The sequence below is a fragment of the Dendropsophus ebraccatus genome, chromosome 1, assembly GCF_027789765.1.
Source record: "Dendropsophus ebraccatus isolate aDenEbr1 chromosome 1, aDenEbr1.pat, whole genome shotgun sequence".
Classification (NCBI taxonomy): Eukaryota; Metazoa; Chordata; class Amphibia; order Anura; family Hylidae; genus Dendropsophus; species Dendropsophus ebraccatus.
In genome coordinates this window covers 168,444,863-168,471,728 of record NC_091454.1, presented here as the reverse complement: position 1 = coordinate 168,471,728, position 26,866 = coordinate 168,444,863, and the positions used below count along the sequence as shown (strand labels likewise).

Genomic DNA, 26,866 nt, shown 5'->3' with positions numbered 1-26,866 from the left:
ACTGGCAGCTCACAATCCTAGAGCCAGCGAATATGATTGTTGTAAGGAAATTAGAGAACAAGCTCTTACAATACCAAAGCAATCATATTGAGGATCTTGGTGTCAATGAAAGTGGAGCCTATGTAAATGTGCCAGCTTTACAGCTACAAAAAAACCTGCAAAATAGCAAGTACGTGCCAGTGACACAGCTGCCTCTAGTTTACAATGCACTATAAAATAACCAAGGTTTGGAGAAAACTGTATTTCAACATAATTATTCTTCAGCTTTCCAGAATATGTAAGTTCTAAGGTCCCCTCCAAAACCTGCAAAGGAAAATATTTTAGGAAAATAAATGGATTTCTCCAAAAGTCTTACCTGAGGATCTCGGCTCAAAAGAAGATGTCTAGTTCTATGCGGCGATAAAGAGCGCTTCACCACAGCCCGATGATGAAAATGATAATAGTCCCCAAAAATCTAAGAGAAAGAGAAGTATAGAGTTAACTATGTACACATAAGATTAGCTAATCACAATGCAAGCAAGTACTGTCGGCCATAGCAAAACACTATCCAATATTTCTGCTTAGAAAAGAGGGCATGTGATAACGCAAATGCTTAATAGATGCTTAACAGACCCATAATATGAAGTTGCTATTCCATCACAGCAGGATGACAGTATTAATAAAATATAACTAAATTATATATATCACTTGTGAAGTACGCTGTACTTTAGGTTCCCGCACCTAACAGGCTTTGAATTTACATTTAAGAAAAAGTAGGGACTCGAAACACAATTATATTGTTCAATTTATTAATCCCCGCAGGCATTTCTACCTGAACCTTATGAGCAGAAGAGAGGAATAGGAAGCTGTTGACACGTATCAGTGTGGAAAGAGTTACAAAACCATTTCTTAGGTTCTGGGACTCCATCCAACCATAGTGAAAGCCATTATCTCAGAATGGAGAAGCCTTGGAAAAGTAGTGAATCTTCCTACAAATGGCTAGGTTGCCAAAAATGACTCCAAGGTTGCAGTAACACCTCATCCAGGAAATCACAAACATCTCAGAAGAACATCCAAATGATCTGTAGGCCAGTGTTCAGGACTCTGCAGTGAGGGAGACTGGGCGCAAGAGAAGATTCATGGGTGTGGATCAAGGTGCTATTCAAGAGTCACATCGATGCTCAATATCATTCGCAGAAACTCTTGATGTGGGATGGTGGTTTCTTATGGTATGATGACACAGAAATTTATGACAGATTTTTGAAGCTAAAGCCAGGAATAAATTTGAAAATAGGAGAAATCTCAGTCTTTCCTTTATGACTTGTTCTGTTTATAGTCTGTTCCTGGCTTTGGCTTCAATGATCTGTCAGAAATCTCTGTGTAAATCACACCCTTAGAATATGAAACAGTTATTCAAAACCTGTAGTTTACACGTAGTCCACGTACGTATGTAGTTTTCAAACAGGCCGATTATCAGTTAAATACTGGCCCATATAAAAAAGGAACACTGATCAGCCAAGCTCCTTAACCCCTTCACGTCAGCAATGCACATATACATTCCTGACTGAGGGGTATGATGTATGCAGCTACCTGTCATTAACCCCTTAAACACCACGATCTATTGCGATTGTGGCGTTTAAGGTAGTCAGTGACAGAAGAAGCTCGCTTGTACCGACAGGCAGGGGTAATCCACTTACCTCCATCCTGTCGGATGGGCGATAGAGAGATATCTCTCCATCTCTTATAGGCAGGCTCTATGCATAGATTGCCGATAACACTGATCTATGTTAGGGCATAGCATAGAAAAGTACATGCAATCGTTATACTGTAAAATAAGAGTGTAAATTAAAAAAAAAAAAAAAAAGTATTAAAAAGAACCCTTATACCCCCTTCCAATAAAAGTTTAATATATCTTCTTGCCCATTATAAAAATCAATTTTTTTTTATAGAAAGCAATCAAAATCTTTTTAGAGATCATGGCGTTAAAAATGACACCCCAACCGCCCTGTAGGTGGAAAAATAAAAGCGCTATGGCTCTTAGAAGGCGGGGAGGAACATTGCATCAATTTGACCTGGACATCCGTGCAAAGATCTGTCTTAAAGGGGTTAAATGAGTGCAGATCTAGTAAGTCAGAGATACAGACTTGGGTCGGCCCGTCTCACAGGGCCAATAAAGAGTAATATTAGAATAGTAAATTCGCAGTACTGGACTGTACTAGCAACCTTGTTTAAGCTCTGTTTACCCTGCCATTATACCTGTGATCCTAATGGATTTCACTGACTTATAATGGGTCTATCAAGTTTTTATCAAACAGACTTCACTATAATTGCCAGGGCAAAAATGGTAGTGTGAACAGACACTAATTGTGCAGTGTAGGCAACTGGGGTCTAATACACTGTTCTTTGTAGATTTGTGGCCTCTTACCTTGGCACACTGTATTACAAAGCCCAACCATGAACTGAACCTTTTACAAGGCTTGAGAATTGTGCGGCAGGATTGCACGGACACATTTAGCGACAACCGTGCAGCCATTGCTGTAATTAGCCATCACCTGTGCATTACCAATTAAATGGGAAGTTGCATGGCCAGAGGCTGATTATTATTATTTTTAACATGTTTAAGGCTGCGTTTACAAGGAACGATCGCGCGAATTTGCACGATAACGATCGAATTCGAACGATAATCGTCCGTGTAAACGCAGCGAACGATCAAGCGACAAGCGAGAGATCGTTCATTTTGATCTTTGAACATGTCCTCAAACAGTCGTTCACCGATTTAACCTATGTGCGAGGTAGGCTTAAGCGATCGCAAAACGATTTTTCTGTACGCTATATCGTTCAGTCTAAACGCTGTTAAAAAAAAAATAAAAAAAAATATGTTACTTCGAAAACGTTAATCCTATGATCGGGCGAATTATCACTCCGTGTAAACACAGCATAAAAGAAAGCGATCAGTTGCTGATAAGCTCCTCAGCTGATCGATCTCTATTGCACAGGGCGATATCTGCCTGTTTCAGCAGATAATGGCTCCATGTAACAGGGCCCCAAGAGACATTCAAGTACTAGTGCAATCTTTTAGTTTTTGTGGCTGTCCATATCACCCTTTAAAATTAGCAACAAAAACTATTTTAGATCCTATACTAAAAAGACTTGAGCTTGAAGAAATTCCACCTTCCATGCACTCGTAACTCTTGCCCATGTTGTGCTTTAGATCTATGGAGACTTGGAGAAGTTATGTTATGTGAATTTATGGTATAATTCCTTCTGTCATCCGCTCAATGACTGCGCTGTCTAGTACACTTTGTAAAACAGTCAAAAAATACATTACAGTAAAAATACACAAAAGGCAGCGGAAGAAATAACTGCTTTGCATTGTATGAAATCGGACACATGCCACGCCTGTCTCCCCTCTCAAAGTCGTATGCTTCTTGGAAGTGACAGAGGTAATAAATATTAACTAAAAAGAGGAAGAAAGCCATACTGCAAATTTATGGCCATACGTAGGATTCTTTTTATATTGACAACAAAACACCACAAAGATAGGAGCTCTTGACTGTGCGGTGATGACAAAGACACGAGTGACACCAGCAAGGAATACTTGCATGTTGAGGAAGAATTCAGAATGTATTTACTTACTAATAATTGTTTTTTTTTTATATAGTTTTATAACCAAGAAAAAGAAGGGGAGGGGGAGATGAAAACAAGGACAGAAGCAATTATGCCTAAAAGATGCCATTCAGTCCCCTTTGTGAGATCTACAGGCTCTGAATCACAAAGGCCAATGTACTTGTCTATTCAGTGTACATTCATTTTTACTGTACATTAATGCATATGGAACATACAGAATTGTTTGTCGATCAAAGCTCTCCATACACATTACTGTACCTACAGATAAACAAGCGCTCTGAAAGAGCAGCCAACGCCAAAGTCTGGACTCCAGCAGCTTCCAGTGAATAGAATTCACAGTGAATGCCAGACAAAGGGAAAAAGCTTGATATTTATTTTTAGCATGTCCAGTATCCTTTTAGTTTTAATCAGAGCGGCTTTTACACTTTGAGAGGCCATAACCCCTTTCAGGCATAGTCTCTAAAAAGGTGCGTAGTATGATGGCTCCGAAATGTGACTAATGACCCTCCCGGCGTGACTGCAAACGTGACAGAGCCGATTATTTCTGGATTCTTCGTGCCGGCCCCCCTCAGCATTGCCATCATGAACTCTAAAGCTGCACTTTTATTTATTTCTACCGTCTATTTCCTTTCGGATTGATTCATATACACTTAACATGGTGATCACATACTCTGGCCGCATGGGACTTATAAAAATGTTGAGCCCATGTAATGCGCTGACAGACTAAAGTGATTTCTTTTCATGTCCTTTTATGACAATGCACACATTAAAAAAAAAAAACATGACCAATTCCACAAAGTTTATGACTTTTTAGATAACACAACCATTTTCCAAGACCATGAACAGTTCTGTAAAAAGGAGTCCTTAAAGGCTAGGGAAAGCTTTAATGTGGAAAAATAATTTTTACACATGTTAGCATAACTTGGGTTAAAAATGTAGCACTAAGTCTGGGTCTGCACTCGTCATCCCTTCATTGATTTTAGACCCCCAGATTTGTGGTTTGCAGCCTGTGTCTCAGATTCTTCCCATGTGGTTGTGTTCTCCCAGTAATACATGCCAGATGTGTAGCCTGTGTGTCCTGAAGTCTAGAGTTTGCTGCGGGTGCCATTTTTTTTCTCTCTCTCTCTCTCTCTCTCTCTACGGCTTATGTTTTACCCCCTGCAAACTGCCTTGTGTGCTTTTCTTTCTATCCACAGTCTGTATGAGCTGCCCTCCTTGTAGGTTTTCCCAGCTCTCCATACTGCCCTCCTCTTGATCATAGGCTCTGTTCATACTACCACCTTAACCTCAGTCCAGCGCCTATCCATAGTTCCATCAGATCTTAGGGAAAGAAAAGTCCAGCTGCAACCACATCGAAACCCGACAGATCCCATTATAAGTCAATGGGGTATATCAAGCAAAATTGTTGTCAATCATTCAACTCATGGTTTATGGGGGCTCAAAGTCATATGTCAAATGTGTAGGAGAAACCAACAACATAATAAAGCAGGAAAGAGCCTGTCCCAGACAGACTCTTACTAAAGTGATACAAGAAAAAGTTCAAGGAGTTCTAGTGGCTATTTTGTGTGGAGAACAGTGGAGGAGTGGAGAACAGTCTATTGGTAACTAGCACACATGGCAAATGACCTTTTGAGACTATGTAAGTATGTCTGGCTACATTAGAGGTTAAGGGTCTTAATTCCTTGTGAATTCCTTAACTTCCCCCATTTTTTGTATGCAAAACATGAAAAATATTACAGACTGAGAATAATAGCACACACTACACTTATAACACGGAAAGGTGAAACAATCCAAAATTGGGGATTATCCTGGTGCCTAGATGTTTATTTGCATTCAATGGAACATGAACACTTAATCCTTCTCCTCAGTTCATTGGACAGTTTAATGCATCATAGTCTGTATACAAGTCCCTGTACGACGTTTATAGCCCACGCAGCGGAGGGCAATAAAATCTAATCCATATGAATAGATCAAATTGCATTCTTGTAAGACATAGTAAAATACCAGTGGGTGGGTTGCAAAATTGTCCAAGGACAACAGCATCCAAATGCGGACCCCTATCGGTCCAGTCGCACGGTAACGAAATATATTCCTGACCTTTATCAACTTTTCAGTGGTCAGGGGGCCATTATTACTGAAAATACACATAACAGAATAAAAGCAGCATTTGTATCCAAATAAGGACTAGGAAAAAAGTAATCTTGCTAGAAAAACACTACATAAAACCAAGGAAGAATACAAGCGATATAAAAAGGTCCAGAGCTTAACTGTATAAAAACCACATGCGTCAAATCGCTATCATCCAGTCGCTGAACACATCCAGATGCTAAAGGAAAGATTTGTGGTTCTGCACTTTTCCCAGTGTACACATTGTACCTCACCTTTACAACCCACTAGAATAAATCACTTCAAACCCTCCTACCATCCGTGCAGCGCTCGTTGGCAGCTATTTGATTAACACAGTCCAATGTGGAAAATGAGCAACAAATTTGCAGGATATCTGCACTATAAATAAACAGGTAATGTGAATTCAAAGGTCAAGATCAAGACCACTCCATCCACTTTGCTTGTACTGAACTATGCTGAAAATCCACAGTATATCCAGCTTTGATATCCTACCCTTCTCAGTCTGATAGCTGGCAGCCTATGGACAGGTGAGTTTTTAAGATCTGTTCACACGGCATGGTGCTATGTGGCAGCCATTATTACTGATGATGTACTGTAGGTGCAAGGAGCCTTAAGGCTCTATTACACTAAATGATTATCGGCTGTATGTGGCCGATATCAGCCATTACGGCCGATAATAGTCTATTTTAGGGACCCAAGTGAAAGAGGTGGCATGTGGGCTTATATGAAGACTATAGCTTTTTCTTGCTCTAGGGTCAAAGAAAGATTTCAACGATTTATGTTGTTTCAAGGTCGGAGAAGGATCAGACGGCTGAATAGACAGTACTGATCAAAGGAAAACGCGTGATGAAGCATGTGGCAGAAGTGTGCAGAAACTAGGTAGAAAAAAAAAATACATCAGCAGAAAGACCTCAATACAAAGTCTATATATTCTGCAGCTGTGCACAAAGACTGGTCAGTAGGTTTACAATTTAAGATATAGCTCCACATAATAGAGAAATTAGATTAGACAAGTGAGAGTCAGCGGATGTCCACTTATGTGAAGTCAAGCTTCAACGACAACCGCATGGTCAGCACAAGTGCTGTAGGAAACAAAGTTAGGAGAGCATGGCAGGCAAAGAGTTAACTCTCTCCTGGAAAGTCCATCAGCTCTCTCAATGCACAGCAGCCTCAATAAAAAGTTTGTATCAAACAGTATCAAGTGACGGCTGCGTATAGGATGACCCCTAAGTGTATTACAATGTCAGCCTTATGAAATCTCAGCCACTTCCTATTCCCAGCATATCCCACAGCTGGCCCTGCTGACTTTCAATCACCCGGCACTCACAGAGGAGAGCAGAGATTACAGCCTTATACTTTATTGCCAAAAAAGTTATTACGTTTAACAGGAAAAAGAGGAAGAAAAATAGAAACTTGATTTCCACATAAACAGATGTGCCCAGATCAGAGCAGGAAACTCAAATTCACATTGTGATATATAATACACATCTTATTCATGTATATATACACACACACACAAACGTATCCTTAAATCATCCGAGATGTGAAAACCTCATATACATTGTGCTCTGCTATATCTATTAGCCTATGACAGCTCCCAAAGTTTCCATGAGATCACAAAAGACTGTTTAACCAGATAGAACAGAAGCAGATATGTATTGTCTGAACTAATGCGGAAACCAAAATAAATGTTAGGTTTTGCATGGAGTTAGACTTTAAAAAGTGGTTTTATACTTTCATCTGCTTCCATATTCACAGGCCATATAAAATAAAAGAGCTGTCTCCTTCAGATGCTTAGGGGCCTGCATACCTGCAAAGAAAACAGAGCTGTGATGCTGAATACTGAGATACTAACCAGGATGGTACAGGCCTATCTGGGCAGGACACGTCCCACATTGCAGTCACTGCATGAGGCTGAAACCGTACCCTATTAGGGGATCGGTAGTCACTCCATCTTGCCCAGATTGATCAGCATTGATGTGCAGTTATTGGTAAACGCACAAAGGCATAGATTTTTGCTGCATGTGTTGACCGCAATGTGGAAGCAGCTGGTTATAGACATAAGATAGCAGTCAGCTAAAGGTCTATTTGAGCAATGCTACCTCTCCCAACACACTCAAAAACATGAATGCTTGGCAGATCACCAAATATATAGACACAGCCTACAGCTGTCTACATTAAAGGGGTAGTCCCAACTTAGTCCCAAAGTAATCCCTTTTTGATAGGATAAGGGATAACAGGCTTCTTGTTGGGGGTCTGACTGCTGAGGCCTTTACCAATCCAGAGAACCGAGGCCTTTACCAATCCAGAGAACCGAGGCCTTTACCAATCCAGAGAACCGAGGCCTTTACCAATCCAGAGAACCGAGGCCTTTACCAATCCAGAGAACCGAGGCCTTTACCAATCCAGAGAACCGAGGCCTTTACCAATCCAGAGAACCGAGGCCTTTACCAATCCAGAGAACCGAGGCCTTTACCAATCCAGAGAACCGAGGGCAACTGTTTCCAGAACAAATGGAGTGCACTGTGCATAGCTGATCAGTGATCCATTCTCTAGGGGGCTACGCAACATTGCCAAGCTCAGCTACAGGGGATAACTTTGTGAGTTGGGCTTCCCTGAAAACGCAGTGCACCATCTGTCTACCATCTGGTTGTGTGGGTATTGCAACTCATCCCCATTGGAGCTGTGCTGCAACTCTAAAACCAACCAGCGTAGAGATGTGGAGTTTTTTTTGGAGGAAAGCAGCTAAGTTCCTCCAATTCTGGACTATCCCTTTAAGTTCCAAATAAGCTATGCATGCCATCTAATCACTAATACATACAATACACAATCATGGACTTATCCCCTTTCATATTCTAAGCATCCTATACTCTCGTTCCACTGGAGGATGCTCGGCTTCAGTCAATGGCAATAAGCAATGCTGGCCTAGCTGAAATCTAAGCCTTACTGAGCTCCCCATATTCAACAAATAAGGCCTTAGATCAGTTCTTTAATTTCCTATCCTGCTTTAGAAATCGGAAAAGCTTTCATTGGATTCTTGTTCTGTACTTCAATCATACTAAAGGCTAGCTATTATAGGGCAAATTCTGTTTCGATATTTCCTTTTAGGTTACCAGCAGCGTTTGTTCTTTAGCTCTGGGGCAAGATTTCCTTTCACTCTCAAAAGAGTCAAAGCAACACAATTATATTGCATCTTGCATGGAATGTACAGTATCTACATTTTCCACACATCTGAAGGATTAAAAGGGATGTATTCATAGAGGATAATGCCGGTCATTAGGGAAATCCTATAGTAAGGGAAACCAGAAATGGCCAATTATGTGGTCACACGATTACATTCCACAGTGCTCGCATGAGACATTTAATAGTCCAATGATGAATGCATGGGAAAGATGACCTTAACCTCTACCACACCATGCTGCCCATACCAACGTTACTATATACCTACTCCATACCCAATGTGACAATACAGAAGCTTTAGATCAATAGTAGTTTTTGTTACATACTTTACAAAAGAAACTTTGTGGTTCTCCAGTTCTCCATATTCTTCAATTCGACTAACAAGCCTTCTAAATGAGAGAACCTGAAAGGTGTCACCAGCCATCTTGAAACATGCTGTCACGGCTTATGGTAAAAAAAAAAAAAAAAAAAAAAAAACGGAACCTGTCACCTGCGATCACAATAAGATTTAATTTTTTTTTTTTTTCCAACTAAGGGCCCGTTCACACTACGGAATCTGCGCTGAAATTCTGTGGACATGTAAATTCTTTGAGCGGAGAGGCGCGGACAGCAGAGCCGCGCAAGGCCTCCCATTGAAAGAGATAGACGGGATTTGATGCGGAGTCCGTGCGTAATTTTGCCACCAATTCTGTAGTGTTAACGAGCCCTAAAGAAGAAAACCTGTAATGAACACATTGTGGGCAGATTCATCATTGAAAATCAACAGTGCATTCTGCAGAGTTACATGTTGAGTATTTGTTGTATGAATTTGCTGCCAGTGTTGTCCTCTGTGTAACCTGTACGGAAACATTTCCTCATTTCTACATTATCTTCTCCCCCAACATAAATATTTACTAGGTAACCAAATTATTTTATCAATCATACAAAGGCCGGGGGGGGGGGGGGTCATTGAACATCAAAGTGCAATACAGTGAGAATTTTTCGCTCATCGCTGAAATACTGTGGATTTTTCACTGCGGACGTCATTCATTACAAAAAATGCAATGAGGGAAATCGTTAGTTATACCTGCAGCACATGCGGATTTTGTAGAACATTTTAGATGGTTTAACATGTATGAAATTGGCCTTATACACCTCAGGGACTTCTGAGAAGTAATGTGCATGCTAACAAGACATACGGCGCCTTCCCATACTTACTACGGTAATAAGCTGTCAGGCTTACATTCTTAGCAGTTATTCGTCTTCAATAAAAATTCAGTCAATTATAAATCAGTCATGGAGAGTTCCCACAGAGTATTTTTCACATGTATTTAGCACTGTACTCCACATCAGAATATGTTTGACCCATTATTTTGAATGGCGATATTCCCTCTAATTTACATGACACTGAAATATTACTTATTAGCAATAATTCTATGAAGAGAAGCCAGATAACAGATTAGCCCCACTGAATTGGCTGCACCTGCAAGTATATGGTGGCCTTCTGACTCTCCACAGACAGAGAATGTTGGTGGAGTGAAGGGTCAGGCGTGTGGGATTTTACCACCCATCCCTATACCAGGGCTGTATGGCACAATCTTACACTTTTCCTCTCCATACAGAAAACACGAGCACTCGGACATACTTGTGGGGATGTCAGGAGTAGAGATGATCGAACAGCGGAAACAGGTAATAGGCTGTATCCGGGAATTCCAGGCTGTGCCCGGGCTGTCTCCTCCTTCCCCACGGACCGGGAAGGCATCCGGAATCAAATGCAGAAGGTTCGAGTTTGATAGAACCTAAGATTTTCCGCTGTTCGATCATCCCTAGTCATGAAAACAAATATTTGTCTGACAGCTATTGAAAGTGAACGGCCAGTGAACAATTTTGTACGGCCTGGACGGCCACCAATTTTAAGATCTATAGAACCAATTCTGTAGCATGTTATAAAAGTGGTTTTGGTTGTAGATACCCCTTTAAAAGCTACGTAAATGATTGGCAGAACAAACGTGGAAGGTTACATTGCCTAAGCATTGGATTGCATTGGATTGCAGAAAATTAGTTATGTTGCTTAACATTTCAGTCACAACAGGAAGAACTGCCAAAGTTAGAAGCAACTATGCTTATGCTGATAAATCTATGCTTAGTGTACACAGCACACCACAGGGAGAGCCGTACACAACAGCCAGCGACCATTAGCAACATTCATGGCGCCATACTTCACACGTAAAAGGAAGACAAACCTGGATATTACACTGCCTGTGATTAGGGAAGATGGAAATCGGAAACAAATCACCAGATCTCCTGCTCCGCAGTTTAAAAAGATTTGTGACCATGTTAGCACAATTTAGCTTAATGCCAAATGCATCCACATTCGTAGATCAGCTCCATGGGAACACAGCACAGCACATATTTCTATCTAAAACGTGTTAGCTAGCAGCCGTGCACTTTATGTGCAACATCGACAAGGTCTTAAGCTCCTCGAGTAGGGTTACCCGCCCAACCTACAGCTGTTTTGCAGCTATTTTATCTCCAGTAAAACCAGTTACTAAGTGAAGATTTCGTAATGACCAAAAAAAATAAAAATACTGGAAGAATTTAGAAGCTTATCCAAAAGTACCTAAAAGAAGAACTACATAAAATGGTGATAGCTAACTTTCTAAGGTGTACCTGCAATACAGTCAAACACTGTCGCCATTTATTGAGACAATCTAGGAGGGTCTTAATAGCTAATTGCTAATCTTATCCTATCCCCATGGGTGATGTTAATCTACATAGAACTTCTCCTCTACCCAAGCAACATACTGGCTAAAAAGAGCAGTCACATGTGTCACGAACGTGGATGCATTGTGAACTCTGAAAAAAGTTGGAATCGCACACCGCTGGTTTTTTGGAAAACTGGCACGGCAGTATGAGCGGATTCAAATGGGATGGAAAATATAAATGGAGGATATTTACTTCTCTTTTCTGCTGGATCCATTTCTGGTTTGGGCACAGATACTGCAGTGGCAGTTAAAAAAAAAAACCAAAACACACTGCTGTATGTGATTCCAGCCTTATGGTGGTGCCTACATGGGAAGAGGGGCAAGAGAAGGCTGTAATATAGATAGGATTATTTTGGCATAATATGGACTTGACTGATTGTTTTGGGGATGTTCCCAGCACAGCTTGTTATACTGCAGGATTCTGAATCTATAGCTTGGTAAGTATGTACTTCTGATGCTGAAATGAAAAGATAATTTACAACTCGACACAAGAAAAAAAAATGATACCTAAATATATGTATTACTTTTAGGTTCTGCAGCGCTGGATATAGATGTCAGGATGATAAATTTAGGAATAACTGTGTCACTGCTTTCTGATGATGACAGTCTCAATGTTGTAGGTCCTCTGTCATGTATTGTTTGTTACGCTGTGAACTTATTTGCAATAGAACATCAGTTTCACAAGGAAATGTTCGGTCTTGTTCATCATTTCAGCCTTGCTTCCTTCAGGTAATGTATCAAGCAGTGGAGTAGGAGTCATCAGAGCATTACTCTATTGTACTTAGAAATTGCATAGCATGCCCAGGTAGATGGCAGCTCTCGAGTCTTCACTACTGGAACACTATTAGAAGAGGTTTCCACTGCAATCAAACTATGGGAATTATTTACCTGCATATAATCCTAATCTATACAGAAATATAAGGCTTATGTGCATTAGCTACTTATATGTATTCTTCTATGATAGACGTGACTGTTGTCAAATTGGCAACAGGCAAGTTGTTTACGGAAACCTGTTCAAATGAAGTAAGCTCAGCAAGGAGGAGGTTGCGAAAAGGAGGAGTTGGAAGAAACAGATTTCTAGTTTTGTGATGAAAGCTAGGTGGCAGATCTGCATCAAGGCCAAAATTATCTCTGATGAGGGCGACCGCTGAAACATGTTAGATGTTTGACCTGCATGAACTACGGCAACTACTACAGTGACGTCCCTGCTACTCTGTGGAAAACCTCTGGATTAACCACCGCATTCTGAGAGTTTGTAGTGGAGCCACTGGCCGGGGCTCGCTCCCAACCCGACACCTCAACACCTACAACTACTGAAAAGATACAGGAGAATCCAGGATACTATACCACATCATAAAACTACAAGGTATTCAGCAGTATAGCTATATATCACTAAGGATACTTCAACTGCTTGAATAGACCATTGTTACCATTTACTCATGTACTTTACACAAGATATATTATGTTAACATTTTTATAGGACAGTATCTCTCAGGAAACCTCTTTTCCATCATTTAAGCACACACTGTAGCACTTTAAGTGTATACACATTTTTGGCGGTTTTAGAATAATAGTTTACAAGTATACATTCTCGGGCATATTGGTCACTACAGCTAGACACACTGGCCATTTATGGCCAAGTGTCACTGGAAAGGTCAAACATTTTTATGGTGTACTATGCCATTTGATACCTTTCATTTCCCCCTTTAGAATACTGATGTGTACCAGTTGAATGAAGGGCAAAAGAACAATTTTTCAGCTTTGACCCACGGAAACATTTATGCCTGGAGCCATCATGATGTACAAGCAAGCCCTATTTGAAAAACATGGTGTGAGCCCAGCCTAGCCATCAATAACGGCTATCTCCCCTGACCTTCCATATACACCTAAGCTTGAGTTGGCCAAGCATACATGTGATGTAACCAGACAAAGGGGTTAGCCTCTGCCAGACACTTGTAGAGTACATCTTTTTCTCACTCACATTAGAGGTCACCTGGCCCTTCTGAAAATCGACGGGTTTGGTGGTCCTAGAGATTCCATATCCCACAATAAGCTTAGATTTGACTACAAATAATGTGTTGTATAAGACTCACTTGTAGAAGTCCACATATATAACTGATCCAGTCAGGCACTACTACGTGCACTAGGAGCGGCAAAGGGACATCTTCCGCTCGCAGATGTAAACCATTTTATTAGTCACGCCGTGTAAATTCAGGCCCCCCTGATGATGTGCCAGGAAAGTTTCACAGATTTCTGCGGCTACCAAAAAAACAAAAAGAAAAAGCACACGGCTGCAGAATCTTACAAGCCCATCAGGAATTTGTACGGCTCACAAAATATTGGAGGCCATAAATCTCTTACGAGAGATAGTCTGCATGAAATCCTATTATGTGGCATCTTCTGACTACACAGAGTCTGAGGATGAGGGCACCAGGCTGAACCCCACCAATCACAAGGATGAAAGAACCAGCTGCAGACTACAACATGGCAGTCAGAGTTTGGTTTCATTAGAGCAAATAAATAAAAAATATATATATAAATCATAAAGCAACAGAAAGAGAAGACAGGAACATCACCCTGCTAATCCCAGTGGCTCACTAAGTACTAAAGGGTTTTGGGTAAACACCACAAACAAGGTTACAGCCTTCACACAGCTGCAGATGTTCATTTCAATGGTTCACAAGGGGGTATAAGGAGCACTATTGTAAATTAAAAACAAGGTGCAGATTTCACACAGAAAAACAGCTGGCCATCTCTGGAGCAATGCTGCAGGAGGGGGCACTTTTTGTCTTAAAGGTTTTAATTAAAAGTTGATCATCAGAGCAGCTTGGACATCCTGACTATTTTCTTGCAGAAAGGAAGGGGGAAAAAAAAACAAAAAAAAACCACAGATCTTTATTTATTTATTTACCTCAGGATGCAAAAAGCAGTGAGGCGGAACAGAGAGTAATTCTGTCTGAAATGAGGATAAGATTGGATGTTCAAATTGAGCCAGGGCGTCTTTTTCTCTTCGATTATCGAGCCCGGTGCAGTGACATACGGGTTGAGATGTTACACTATGAAATCTAGCATTAAGCAGAGTTAATAGCATGGTACAAATTCTTCATCCTTCACGGGATTTATCCAACTCATTTCAGAGCGCAATGGGGGGAGCAGCAGAGGGCAAAGGTGCCCAAATGATTACTAGTGCTCGCTATCTGAAAGCGACAATTATTTACCAATTAAAATCCCCTGCACAGACAGCAAGAATGCAAGAACAATTCAAGGACATGCGTAAACGGAAAGGCATTAAAAAGAAAAAAAAAATTATATATATATATATATATATATATATATATATATATATATGTCACTGTCGAGAAAATCCTATTCACTTCTCTGCAGCCTGAAACACAATGCAATTCTAAAGCTGTGATTGATGAGCGGAGTCTGGAGGCAAAGTGCCCTCTCTGTTGGCACACCTTTCAGTTTCGAGAGACAGATTAGGGACAGAAATCATGCAAAAGCTGATAAGAAATCGAAGGAGGGGTCATCGGTATGAACAGATTTAAGCCCCCTGTCATATCCATATAGGCGTATCAAATGGTGTATGCAGGTGCTTCTATACCAACCTACAGGGAAAAGCAAAAAGACGTCCAGCTTTTGTATTTCATTAATAGGATGGTGTGAAGCTATATGACCCCAATCTGCAGTGTAGCTTAATGTGAATGACAAGAACGCTCTCCCATCTCCCACGGACCGGACAAAGCGTCTGCCTGACCTCCAGCTTACCTCACCATTCCACGGTTATTACCCCAACCCAGCCAGCAACAATGACTTGTGTCCCAAATGCAATTTTCCTATTAATACGATTTCATGATTTCATGCTAAGCCTGGGGACATCTGCTGCTATAAAGAGCATGGATAGTTGTCATTTACCCAAAAATATAGCTAACAGAATCACACATGTGGGCACATAAAGGTAACAAGTGATTTTAAGGAGCTGTAGTAATAAATGATATTCGGTTTTATCTCACCGTGTGGGCCTGCTCACCTGACAGTCACGGCAGCTGATGGGTAATTTGGCCAAGAATCTTTGTTAAAGAGGAAAGTCTCCCACTAAAAACACTGAAACGAAGAGTGTGAACTGGAAACCTAGCAACTGTCTTGGTGTTAAAATGAAGCTTAATCCTTCCGGCATGGCAGAGCAATGTGTTGTAGAGCTCTCCGGCATAGTAATTCCCTGCTCGAGTTCCTGCCCTTCCTCCTAACATGTGCTAAGCAGAAAACCAATTTACAAATTGCCTTGGGAGTCCAAACTCCCCTTGTAGGACTGTTTTCCTTCACGCCAACTTCTGTCACATTGGCGGCTTTTAGGGTTGTGTTAATAAGGGGCTGCAGGTTATAATACCGCTCCTCTTACTGCTGAAGCAGGAGCAGGCCAGGTCGCTCATCTTGCTTACATTTGGGCTCTTCGCATAAAAAGTCTAATGCCAACCAGTTCCGTCTTATTGTTTTAATTACCTAGAGTATTAACATTATTTATATATACACACTAATATAAAACATGCTCATTCTGCACTACACAAATACTATGTTCACACAATGTATTTCTTAGATGGTTTTTAGGCCTATGGCGGTCTGTGTTCCATGTAAATGGAGTTTCTGCAACCCCCTTCACATGCAATGAAATATATCTGCCATTGATTTTTGCCGACACTGTAGAAATTCAAGCAAATCACTTCCGTCGGGCAGAAACTAAGAGGATTGTCCCCGGTAAATGACAATGGGCCTAATCCTTGTGCAAATCTAATAAACACCCACAGTCAATATCCAAGGCTCAGCCTTATATGTCTGCTGCAGAAGAACATGTCTGATTTAATCTGTCTTGTGAATGTAATGTAGGACAGACTGGAGGAGGTCTATCATTGGGGGGGGGGGGGGGGGGGGGGACAGACTGAAACCTACACACTGTGATAATTAAAGACCTCCAATTCTTATTCATAGGTCCTAAATATACAAAGTCTCATAAAAAGTAATTGTGACTGGTCTTTGACACTAGTGATTTTGGGGCATGATGGGAGTAGTCACTGGAGAGCCACAGGTAAAGATTGCAGGTCTATAGGATTTGTGTTTTTTTAGTATAAGCAGCTATTCCGGCTTGGATTAGCATGTAGTGCAAGTCTTGCTGACAATGTATCATTGTATCAGCTTCTTGTACCAGATAATGAGATCCATTTTATTACTTTCCGCACATAAATCATTAAAACAAAACTACAGCGTAAGTCTAGCAGGTCCAGCCCGATTCTGAGCCGAGCCATGTAAACTCCATCTTTTGGTAGTTTTCTTCCATCTGCGATTTCAATCCTTGAGCAGATGATGTATTGCACAGCTTGAATACAGAAGGTTTCTAATGCCGAATAAGTGTTTGCTTGGAAAACTGCATCTAGTCGCTTAAACAATGTGTCCAGAGAGTCTGTGGTATTATATTGCAGCCGCATTGTTAAGCGGCATAATAAATAAGCCTGAATTTCTGGAGAATAAATAGAAATGGAAATAATAAAGTAACAAATGACAGACGTGAGCAGGCCCGTCTCTACAATAAAGCCGGTAATGTTTGTCTAGCTCCGCGCTTAACCACTGTATTATTGTTTGACAAACCATCTACGTAAAAAACAGAATAAAAAGAAAAATCTGCAGACTGTGAGCCCCGCTGGTGACAAGGACAGGCATACATGGTGACAGCTCCTCAATGAATGAGCTGGTCGTAACTATAGAAAATAGACTGAGACGAGAAGTTAACGGCAGCATCCATTCAAAACAACTGGATTAAATGGTTGCCAAAAAGCAAGGTTATCATGGCTGCCGTAAAAGGAAGGGACCACAACTATTACTGCAGCAAGATCCCAATTTGAATCATGAGCACTGACCTGCACAGACACTACCTCCAATAAGCGGCACCAGAGCAAGCCTCTAAATGTCTTAGGTCATGTTCCCATGACCTAAGACATTGAGAGGCTAGCTCTGGTGCCCTTTGATTTATACCATGTATTCCACCATCTTGGACTATACATTTTGCCACAATTATAAACATGGATAAAGGGTCCATTTACATGGAAACATTATCTGACAGATTAGCTGCCAAAGATTTGAAGCCAAAGCCAGGAATGGATTTGAAAAGGAGGAGGAATTTTAGGATTTCCTTTATGACCTGATCTCATCGTTCATAGTCTGTTCCTGGCTTTGGCTACAAATCTTTGGCGGAATAGGGCCTTTACACATAGAGATTATCTGACAGATTATCTATATGTGTAAAGGCCCTATTCCGCGGAACGATTATCGCCCGTAATCGTTCCGTGGAATAGAAGGCAACGATCAGCTGACCTGTCGTTCAACATGTTGAAAGACAAATTACTTATATAGCAGCGATCTGCTGCTGGCGCTCCGTGGAATAGGAGCAGCGGCAGCAGACCGCTGCTATATCCTATGGGGCTGCCTGGACGATCAGCGATCACCCAGGCAGCCCCACCCCCCCAACTCACCTGCTTGCTGCTGCCGCGTGTAATAGCGGCAGCGAGCGGAAAACAAGGAGCAAACGAGCGCTCACAGCGCTTGTTTGCTCCTCAGAGTCGGGCTGTGGAATACGCCCTTAAATGGACCCCAACTCTATTCAATGGAGCTTATCTGCATCATGTCTATCAGACACTTTTTTTTTTACAATGAATAAGCTCAGATAAGTGACAGGTCATTTATCCATGCCAAATAACACTATGCTGTATTCTTTTAAAAACAATGGAATGTGAATCTGTACTGCGCATGGTTTAAGAGTATTCAGATATGAAATAAATGTGAAAGGGTATTTTAACATGTATTGGTGTTGACTTTTTTTTTTTTTTTTTTTTTTTTTAATATTTTAGGAAGATCTGCTGAGTGGGATGCCAGGGAGCCAGAGAAGAGCCAGAAGTGGAAGCGTAGCCAGGTAAGGGACTTTACTTACTCTCAGTAGAATGAAAAATCTGATTTGAGTATGTAAAGCCATAGAAAGTGACAGGACACAAGATTACGGCAGATTTCGCAGTGGAACTCGCAGCATGAAATAGGCTGCAACCCGGTACGTGTGAAAACACAATGATATCTGCAGCATCAAATCTGTGCCATCAAATCTTCTGCAGATCCTGTACATGTGAATGCACATAAAAGCGGTACTTTGGTGAAAAAAAATAAATACTAGACAGATTTGTAAGTTATGTCTATTTATAGATGTCGAAACTTCCAGTACTTATTAGCTGCTGTATGTCCTGAAAGAAGTGGTGTATTCTCTCCAGTCTGGCAGAATGCTCTCTGGCAGCAGACAGCACAAGAATATATCTTCTGTATAAATCTATTTAACTTTTGCATTAGTGGATTTAAAACCATTTTTTTTTTTGCCTCCAGAGTACCCCTCTCTGTATTAGGGTTTCTAACAATTAAAATCAAAATAAATGCTTTAATAATCCTTCAAAAAACAAACACAAAATGGTGCTGACTGTAGCTTTACCCATCAACCACTAAGAATTTTTTTTTTTTTTACACATTCTGCACTTTTATATTGATGCAACATATTTCTATGTGTCACCTTCACCAGATAATACAGTGTTACCAGATGTTACAGATCAGTGTGGCGAGTCAATGTTTATAAACGAGAAAAAAGTGGGACAGGGTTATTGCCCTTCAAAAAAACAAAACAAAAAAAAACCAAAACTTGTATTTATATGGTCCCTTATATATAGAAACGGTCTTTTATATATATATATAAACGGCACATATTTGCAGCAAAACATAATCTTGTAAACTGCTTTAATTAATATAGAGAGGAAAAAACAGATGAATATTGCTCCAAACAATGAAAGGGAAGGAGATTGGCTGTCTGGGCTTAATCTAAAGCAGATGAGAGCACAGGACATAATGAAGCGCTTATTTTCTTTACAGCTTAGTCACAGCAGAAGATCGCATTGATGGATTTTTGTTAAATAAGGCCGTACTTATCAGAAGCCCATGCCATGGTCCATACACCATACATGATTACCTTTACTTAATAAAAAACGGTATTATTTTCTAACAAGTTAAGGCTTATAAAAAGTCAGTGGGGGGAGATAAAACTGTGTGCACCAAAAAAATAGACATCTTTAGACTAGACAGTCTAAGGGTAGCTTCACACATACAGGATCCACAGCAGATTTTACTAAATAAGGGCCTGTTCACACTGAGCAAACACAGCGCAATTCTGCAGCGGAGCTCTCCACCGTGGAATCCCGCCGTGCTCAGTGTTCTGCTTTGAGCGAATGGGAGAGCACGCGCCTGTCCGCTCCCTCTCCTCTAAGAATGAACATGTTCATTCTTTGAGCGGAGAGCGGCGGCAGCGGACAGGTGCGCGCTCTACCATTCACTCAAAGCAGCACACTGAGCACGGCGGGATTCTACGGCGAAGAGCTCTGCCGCGGAATCGTGCCGTGTTTGCTCAGTGTGAACCGACCTAACTGAACACAGCCCCAAATCTGCGCCATCTGCGAAAAATACGGACCAAAATACTTAGCAAAAATACTGTGTGTGAACACTACGTATAACACCGGCCGTTCTGTGATCAGTCACCCAGCTGTGTCGCAGAACGGTCGGTGTCAGTGAAGTTCATCCTGGCCAGTACTGCAGTTCCAGCCGGACGAACTTCCTTTTTGTTGAATAGGGATGCGGGCTCATCTGTGTTTGCGCCCGCATCCCAATTCACCTCTGCACACAACGGCGTATCCTGCTGGAGCCTCACTCTCCATTGTTTTTAACTGACAGGTCTGTGTGGCTGCTATTCAATAAATAGTGGCAGTACAAAACTGACATGTCAGTTTTCTGTGTGGCCGGTTGGAATCCCGGCCAGAGCATATACTATGTGTATACACTCCAGCCAGGATTCGCTCTGACTTCTATGCAGTGTATCTTTTGTATTAATCACGGCTGTTGTTGCACATTGCAAAAACGGCCATGATTAATACAAAAAATATGTTGTGTGAACATGGCCTAAAAGGCGCACCAGATCTTCAAACAGTATGATCCAAAAGCACATTCTTAGGGTGCACACTACAGAATCCCGGTGGATGACCCTCTGCAGATTCCGCGATTTGGCTGTGCGCATCTCTGCTGATCCTATAGGTTTCATTCTATGGTTTGCCAAATTCTGCCGTCCATACGAAGAATGAACCCACCCGGGCGGTACAGCAGAATCTGGCAAACCACAGAATGATAGCTATGGGCGCAGCAGAGATGCGAGTATCCGCTAGCTGGGGCGAGCTGCGGAATCCCCGGCAGATCACCTGCAGATTTTGTAGTGCGCACATACCCTTAGACTGTCTAGTCCAAGTTTACATTGTCTAATAACAAGACAGTTTTGTTTGTTTTTTTGGTTATCTGTCCCAGTGTGTAGGAGACTTGACAAGCATTTCTAGGAGCCAACAGGTTACTATGCTAAAATATACAAGTGTGGCCTGTATTACCCATAAATCATACAGCACAAGAAATACTTTGGCATTCTCTAGGGAGACCGGAAAATTCCAGTAAAAAATATGGTAAAAAGTGATAAAAAATTGGACATTTTGTCATAGATAGTTGCCGGTTTATTAACAATACTTGTCATTATATAAACAGGAGGCTCACAGTACAAGAGCCAATGTAACTCAGAACAACTTATTTAGGCCTCTAAAGCAGGTCTACACTAAGGGAGCTTCGTACTTGGGGAAAGAAAGCATAAGAGATGGTGCACTGTGTGATAAGCAGCCAAGGCTCCTACTTGTCACATCCAGAACAGCAAATCCCATTTCTAAGAGTGTCTGAGCGTAATATTAGCTACAGAGAACCTGTGATGGGACCACTGCAATTGAGTATTTGATGTTGGAGGTTAAAAAGTGTACCTGTCACTTAAAAAAAAAATTTGACATATCGATACTAAAATAAGTAAGTACCATCCAAAGAGATGCCAAACCTGAAATCAGACATCATATAAGGTAACAGCAATTTCACAGAGTAGCTGTGATACCACAAAGAACAAACAGACGACTTGGAGGCGTGGATTTATTGCACCATAAATGTCAGCGGTATGGATAGACACATTTCTCTTCCTCACAGAGGTTACATACAGTTTGCAGCCATCATTTGTTTTAGACTACGGTGGACATTAACACTAATATCTTCCTTAAATTTCCTTCCAAAAGGCATTGAGTTCTCAAGTCATTGAAGAACCACAAAAATGGGGACATGGAGATAAACATGGAAAAAAAATAAAGAACCCAAGATAAAGATCACAAAACTCAAATAGGAGACACAGGAAATACTTGCATAATTTTCTCAGCAGCAGTCTGAGGAAAGCCACCTCTTCAGCCCCATTGGTAATGGACAGATAACTAGACGCACGGTTAACAGTGGCTTTATTTCTGAATTACAATTTCCATTGCGGTCCTTCTCTTATACTAAGCCTTCTGTGTGCACCAGAAGTTAGTCTCTCTATGGAAACATACATTGGGAGTCTCATATAGGGATTTATAGAAAGACTGACTAACCATAGAGAAGATGCTGTATGATTCAGAGGATTAGAACAAATGGAACAATTGTAGTGGGGGGCTAATGTCAGGAATAAAACCCCTAGTAAGAAGGGGCTTCTAGGGACCAAAAAGTACATTATACTTGGCTGGGGCAGCATGAAAATTAAAGAAATTTAAAAACACACACATACACCAAAAACAATAACAAAACAAATGCACCTACCAAGTTCCCCTGCAGCTTTCCCTATTACATCATCTGGTCCCCAGATAAGTCCTTTTGCAGCAATACCGTGTCTAATGTACATTACCAACTGGGCAGATGATAAAAAAAAACACAACAAAAAAAAACACACATTTCTGGGACAATTTGTTTCAGAGGTGCTGCTACCTCTGTCTGTGTCAGAAATGGTTTAGTGCAGAAGAAAACACCAGGACAAACCTCTCCTGCTCTGGGCAGTTCTTGACATGGACAGAGGTGGCAGCAGAGAGTACTGTATGACTGGCAGGAACTACACAACTTCCTCCAGTGCATGTAGCAGCTGATAAGTACTGGAAGGCTTGGGAGTTTGTTTTGAATAAAAGTAATTTACAAATCTCATACTTGTTGCTTTGTAAATATTGTTCTCTCTAGAATGTTCCTTTTAATGGAGGACAGATAACCATCTACTGCAAACACCATAAATTAACATGGTCCACAACCTGAGAAGTATATAAGGTTATTCCCTGGAAACAGAATTAACAGGCAGTCTCATACTTCAGGGAGCAATAAACTGTGATGGGGGGGGGGGCACTATGTACAATTTAACAGCACGTTACAGGAAATTCAACAGCTAAAGCTAGATTAACCAAACTAAAGTATTTCACAGTAATTCTGCAGAAATAGACTTATTTGCAATATTACATAACAGTTCACTGGAAATAGGAGGGGGAGGAGGGAGTGTCTCACTGTGCTAATCCTTTTCAACACCATACTGCTGTATCCACATGTTACAGTACCATGGCACACGGTCTAACTCCTATCCATTTTAGTGTCCCTTGCTGCAGTAGTGCAACAGTTATGGGTCATTTAGTCTTTGCAGCTGAAACGGGTTTATAAAAAATACACAGAAAACTCCTCAGAACACTGTAAAGGGCAATAACTATGAGAAAACTCATGCAATTCTGGCAAAGCATATGCGTCTTTTTAGTAGCATGGTAAAGCTTAACAACCAGTTCACAGGCACACTTCACTAACAAGACCTAGAATAAAAAAAACCTTGGTCAAAAAATTTTGGTCAAGACGACACAGGGTACCTTCCTTATACAGGTGCATCTCAATAAATTAGAAACTGATCAAAAAGTTATTTTCTTCTCAGTAATTCGATTCAAAAAGTGAAGACCCTATATTATAGAGTAATTACAGAGTGAATGTTTTATATTGTTTATGTTCTTGATAATGGTGGCTTACAGCCAAGGAAAACCCAAACAATAACCCAAAACACCTGCAAAGGCTTCTGAAGTGTTTAAAAAGGTCACTTAGGGGAGCACACTGCCGAGTGCCCCTTCATTCTTGTGATTGGCGAGGGTCAGCACCAGGACCCCCACAGACCCCCATACTTACAATGCTTTTTAATTGGTGTTGTTTTGAGTCAAAGGAAGTGTGTTCAAAACAAAAGCATGCTCACTGTGGGGTTTTTACCTACTTTGTGGAGTTTTTCTCCTATAGACCTCAATTATTAAGATGTATTTCCTATGCACAGGGCAGGGGATAAGTGTATGATCCCTAGGTGTCTGAGTGCTAGGACCTTTCCGGTGATCTCAGGAGCAGGGGTCTGTCCCTTACTGGAAAGGATTGGCCACTGGAAAACAGTCATTTGTGAACATTGTAACTCCATTTACTGTTCATGGGAGCTGCCAGGGATGGCTGAGCATTGTACACCACTTCTGTCAATTCAGACAGGAGACACTTTTTTTTTTTGAAGACTGTTTTTTTTGTCATATTGTAAGAGTCCTTTTACACAGAGATTTATCTGACAGATTTTTAAAACCAAAGCCGGGAATGGATTTAAAAAAAAAAAAGAGGGGAAATCTCATTCTTTCCCTTTATGACCTGTTCTCTGTTTATAGTCTGTTCCTGGCTTTGGCTTCAGTGATCTGTCAGATAAGGGTCCATTTACACAGAAAGATTTTCTGACATATTATCTGCCAAAGATTTGAAGCCAAAGCTGGGAATGGATTTGAAAAGAGGAGAAATCTCAGTCTTTCCTTTAAGACATGATCACTGTTTATAGTCTGTTTCTGGCTTTGGTTTTAAATCTTTGGCAGATAATCTGTCAAATTTTTCTGTGTAAATGGACCCTAAACCTCTCTGTGTAAACACACCATAACTAAATACAGTCAATGAGACAGATTTGCAAAACTAGACAAACAGGTGTGGTTTTATTTTTGGCAAATGTTTTACTCTTGTACGTCCCTTTAAAAACCTGCGTATTGAGCATCAGGATTAACTTTTCCTATCCTCACACAGTGCTTCACATACCATCATGCACATCCTTCGATTTTCCAACAAATGATGCATGACTAAAGACCGAGTAGTGTGGATTGATGAAAGTGTTTAATACGGCCCCCAAGGGTTGCTTAAAAATAGAGATAAACATTTTCTATATTTTCACAGATGCACGACTGTCAACGTTTGGGTGTGCTGAAAGAAGTTTGGCGTTCCACCAGATGTACAGTAATTGGGCCATACACATTACTTTAAACTAGCCACACCTAAAAACATGTCATCACTCCTCCGGGGCTCTCAACTAACCAGGTCCGCATTTCGAAGAGTCATCAGAACATTCAGTACTGACCTGTGAAGGATTGTGGCGTATGCACAAATAAGATTCGTGTTTGCCCTCTGGAAAGAATAGGAGAAAAACCCCATCTTTGGGAGCAGATTAGGTGCATTAAATAAGTCTATTACATTAAGCAAATACTTCACTGCCCCCTCCCCAGGAATCCTCATTACAAATCAGTGCATGACAGCACCAGCTAACCCCATTACCATCCACTAAAAGGGCCTATTAATTTTAAGGTATCCCCCTATGCAGAATTCTTTGGTAGGGTTAACATTCCAGTGCAAGGCAGCATTCCAGCCGGTCCACGGGGTTAGCTTCAGCCTGAAGTGCAGGCATTAAGTGAAATAGTATTCTAGGTCTCTGGAAACTGGCCCCGCCACAGATGTGCAGAAGGAAATGGAAGTCAAGCGCTCTGAATAAACAGCAGGGCAGCCGTGATAAGCAACTGTTTTGCATCAAAGACAAAAGACGAGAAAGAACAAAAGAAAAATTGGTCTGGAAATTTTCCAAGCAAATAACTAAAATGCAGAAATGCCTGCTGGGGTAAGCCATTAGTTTCTGTTGATCCCTATTAAAACTAAAAAGTCCTTCATCTCATTTTAGCACGTAAATGACTTTACTAGGTAATGTGTAAACATGGAAGAAAAAACAAACAAACAAAAAAAAAAAAAAAAACTTAACATGGCTGCTTGCCGTTCTGATATGGGTTGTGACCGGACAGGCACCTCTCACACTCATAGGCTGTGCCTGGTATTGCAGCTCAGCCCTATTCCCTTGTATAATCACATAGCCCATAGGAAAGTTTCTGCAGGGAAGCAGCTATGGTTGCCTAATCTTATGCAGATTGGCTCTCGTATTACACCACATGAGTTACAGTTCATATAAAGATAGAGGTTTTGCACATGGGTACAATATACTCCACAGGGTGCTGAATATAAGGAGGAGGAGTTGCATTCTTCTTTTCCAGTATAGAAACATTAACTCAGATGTTCCCCGCAGCTGCAGCCCCTGAGATAAGCAATTGGGATGTGAACTGTAATAGTCAATATGCTTCCTACTTACATTACATTTCCCTTTCCAGACAATCTTGAAATGTACATAATGATACGAAAAACATCTTATACCTTTTCTTCCTATTCAGTGCAAAGAGGATATCATAGACACCAGGTTATATTTTTGTGGATAACCATGTAATGTTGTGAACACAAAATGTTACTTTTAGCGTTTGGGTTAAGGCTGAAGTATTTGTGGCGCACACACACAAACACATAGGCATGTTAACATACCTATGGCAAATCCAGAATGTTGAGAAACTGGAGGCTGAATCCCAAATTTGTCATTCATGCCCTGGAAGAGCCATACTAGAATTAGGGCCCTCTTACACAGCTCAACACCTTCTGTAAATAAGTGCCGATCTCCTAGATTACCACTTATTTACCGATCTTATTAAAAAGAGGTCAATTAGGGCCAGTTCACACGGAGTAAAATTGGCGGAATACAATCAGCCTCCGTGTCATACTAGCAATCTATGGGAGGGCTCTCGCCTCCTCTTTCAGCACGGAAGAATTGACCTGTCAATCCTTCCAAGTGGAGAGAGGGGGGGCTCCAAAAACAATCGTTGCATCATCTGTCCGGCCATCATTTATCTGCTGCTGAGTATCCCTTATTAATGTGGCCATACACCTTAAATGATGATCGTTTAGCTCAGTGATTTTCAACCTTTTTTGAGCCGCAGCACACTTTTTATACTTAAAAAATCCCGGGGCACACCACCAACCAAAATGGCACAAAATGACACTAAAACAGTACATATTATACATATAGTTAATAATATAGATTCTAAATGTAT

General features: G+C 41.0%; 1 protein-coding gene across 1 annotated transcript in view; it reads right to left on the bottom strand.

Moving 5' to 3' along the window:
• Positions 1–26,866, bottom strand: part of FURIN (furin, paired basic amino acid cleaving enzyme) — a 151,859-nt gene that overhangs the window by 74,148 nt on the left and 50,845 nt on the right. The window contains exon 3 of the mRNA XM_069984155.1: positions 356–454. Coding sequence (XP_069840256.1) covers positions 356–454 — 99 coding nt within the window. The remainder of the gene's footprint in view (positions 1–355; positions 455–26,866) is intronic.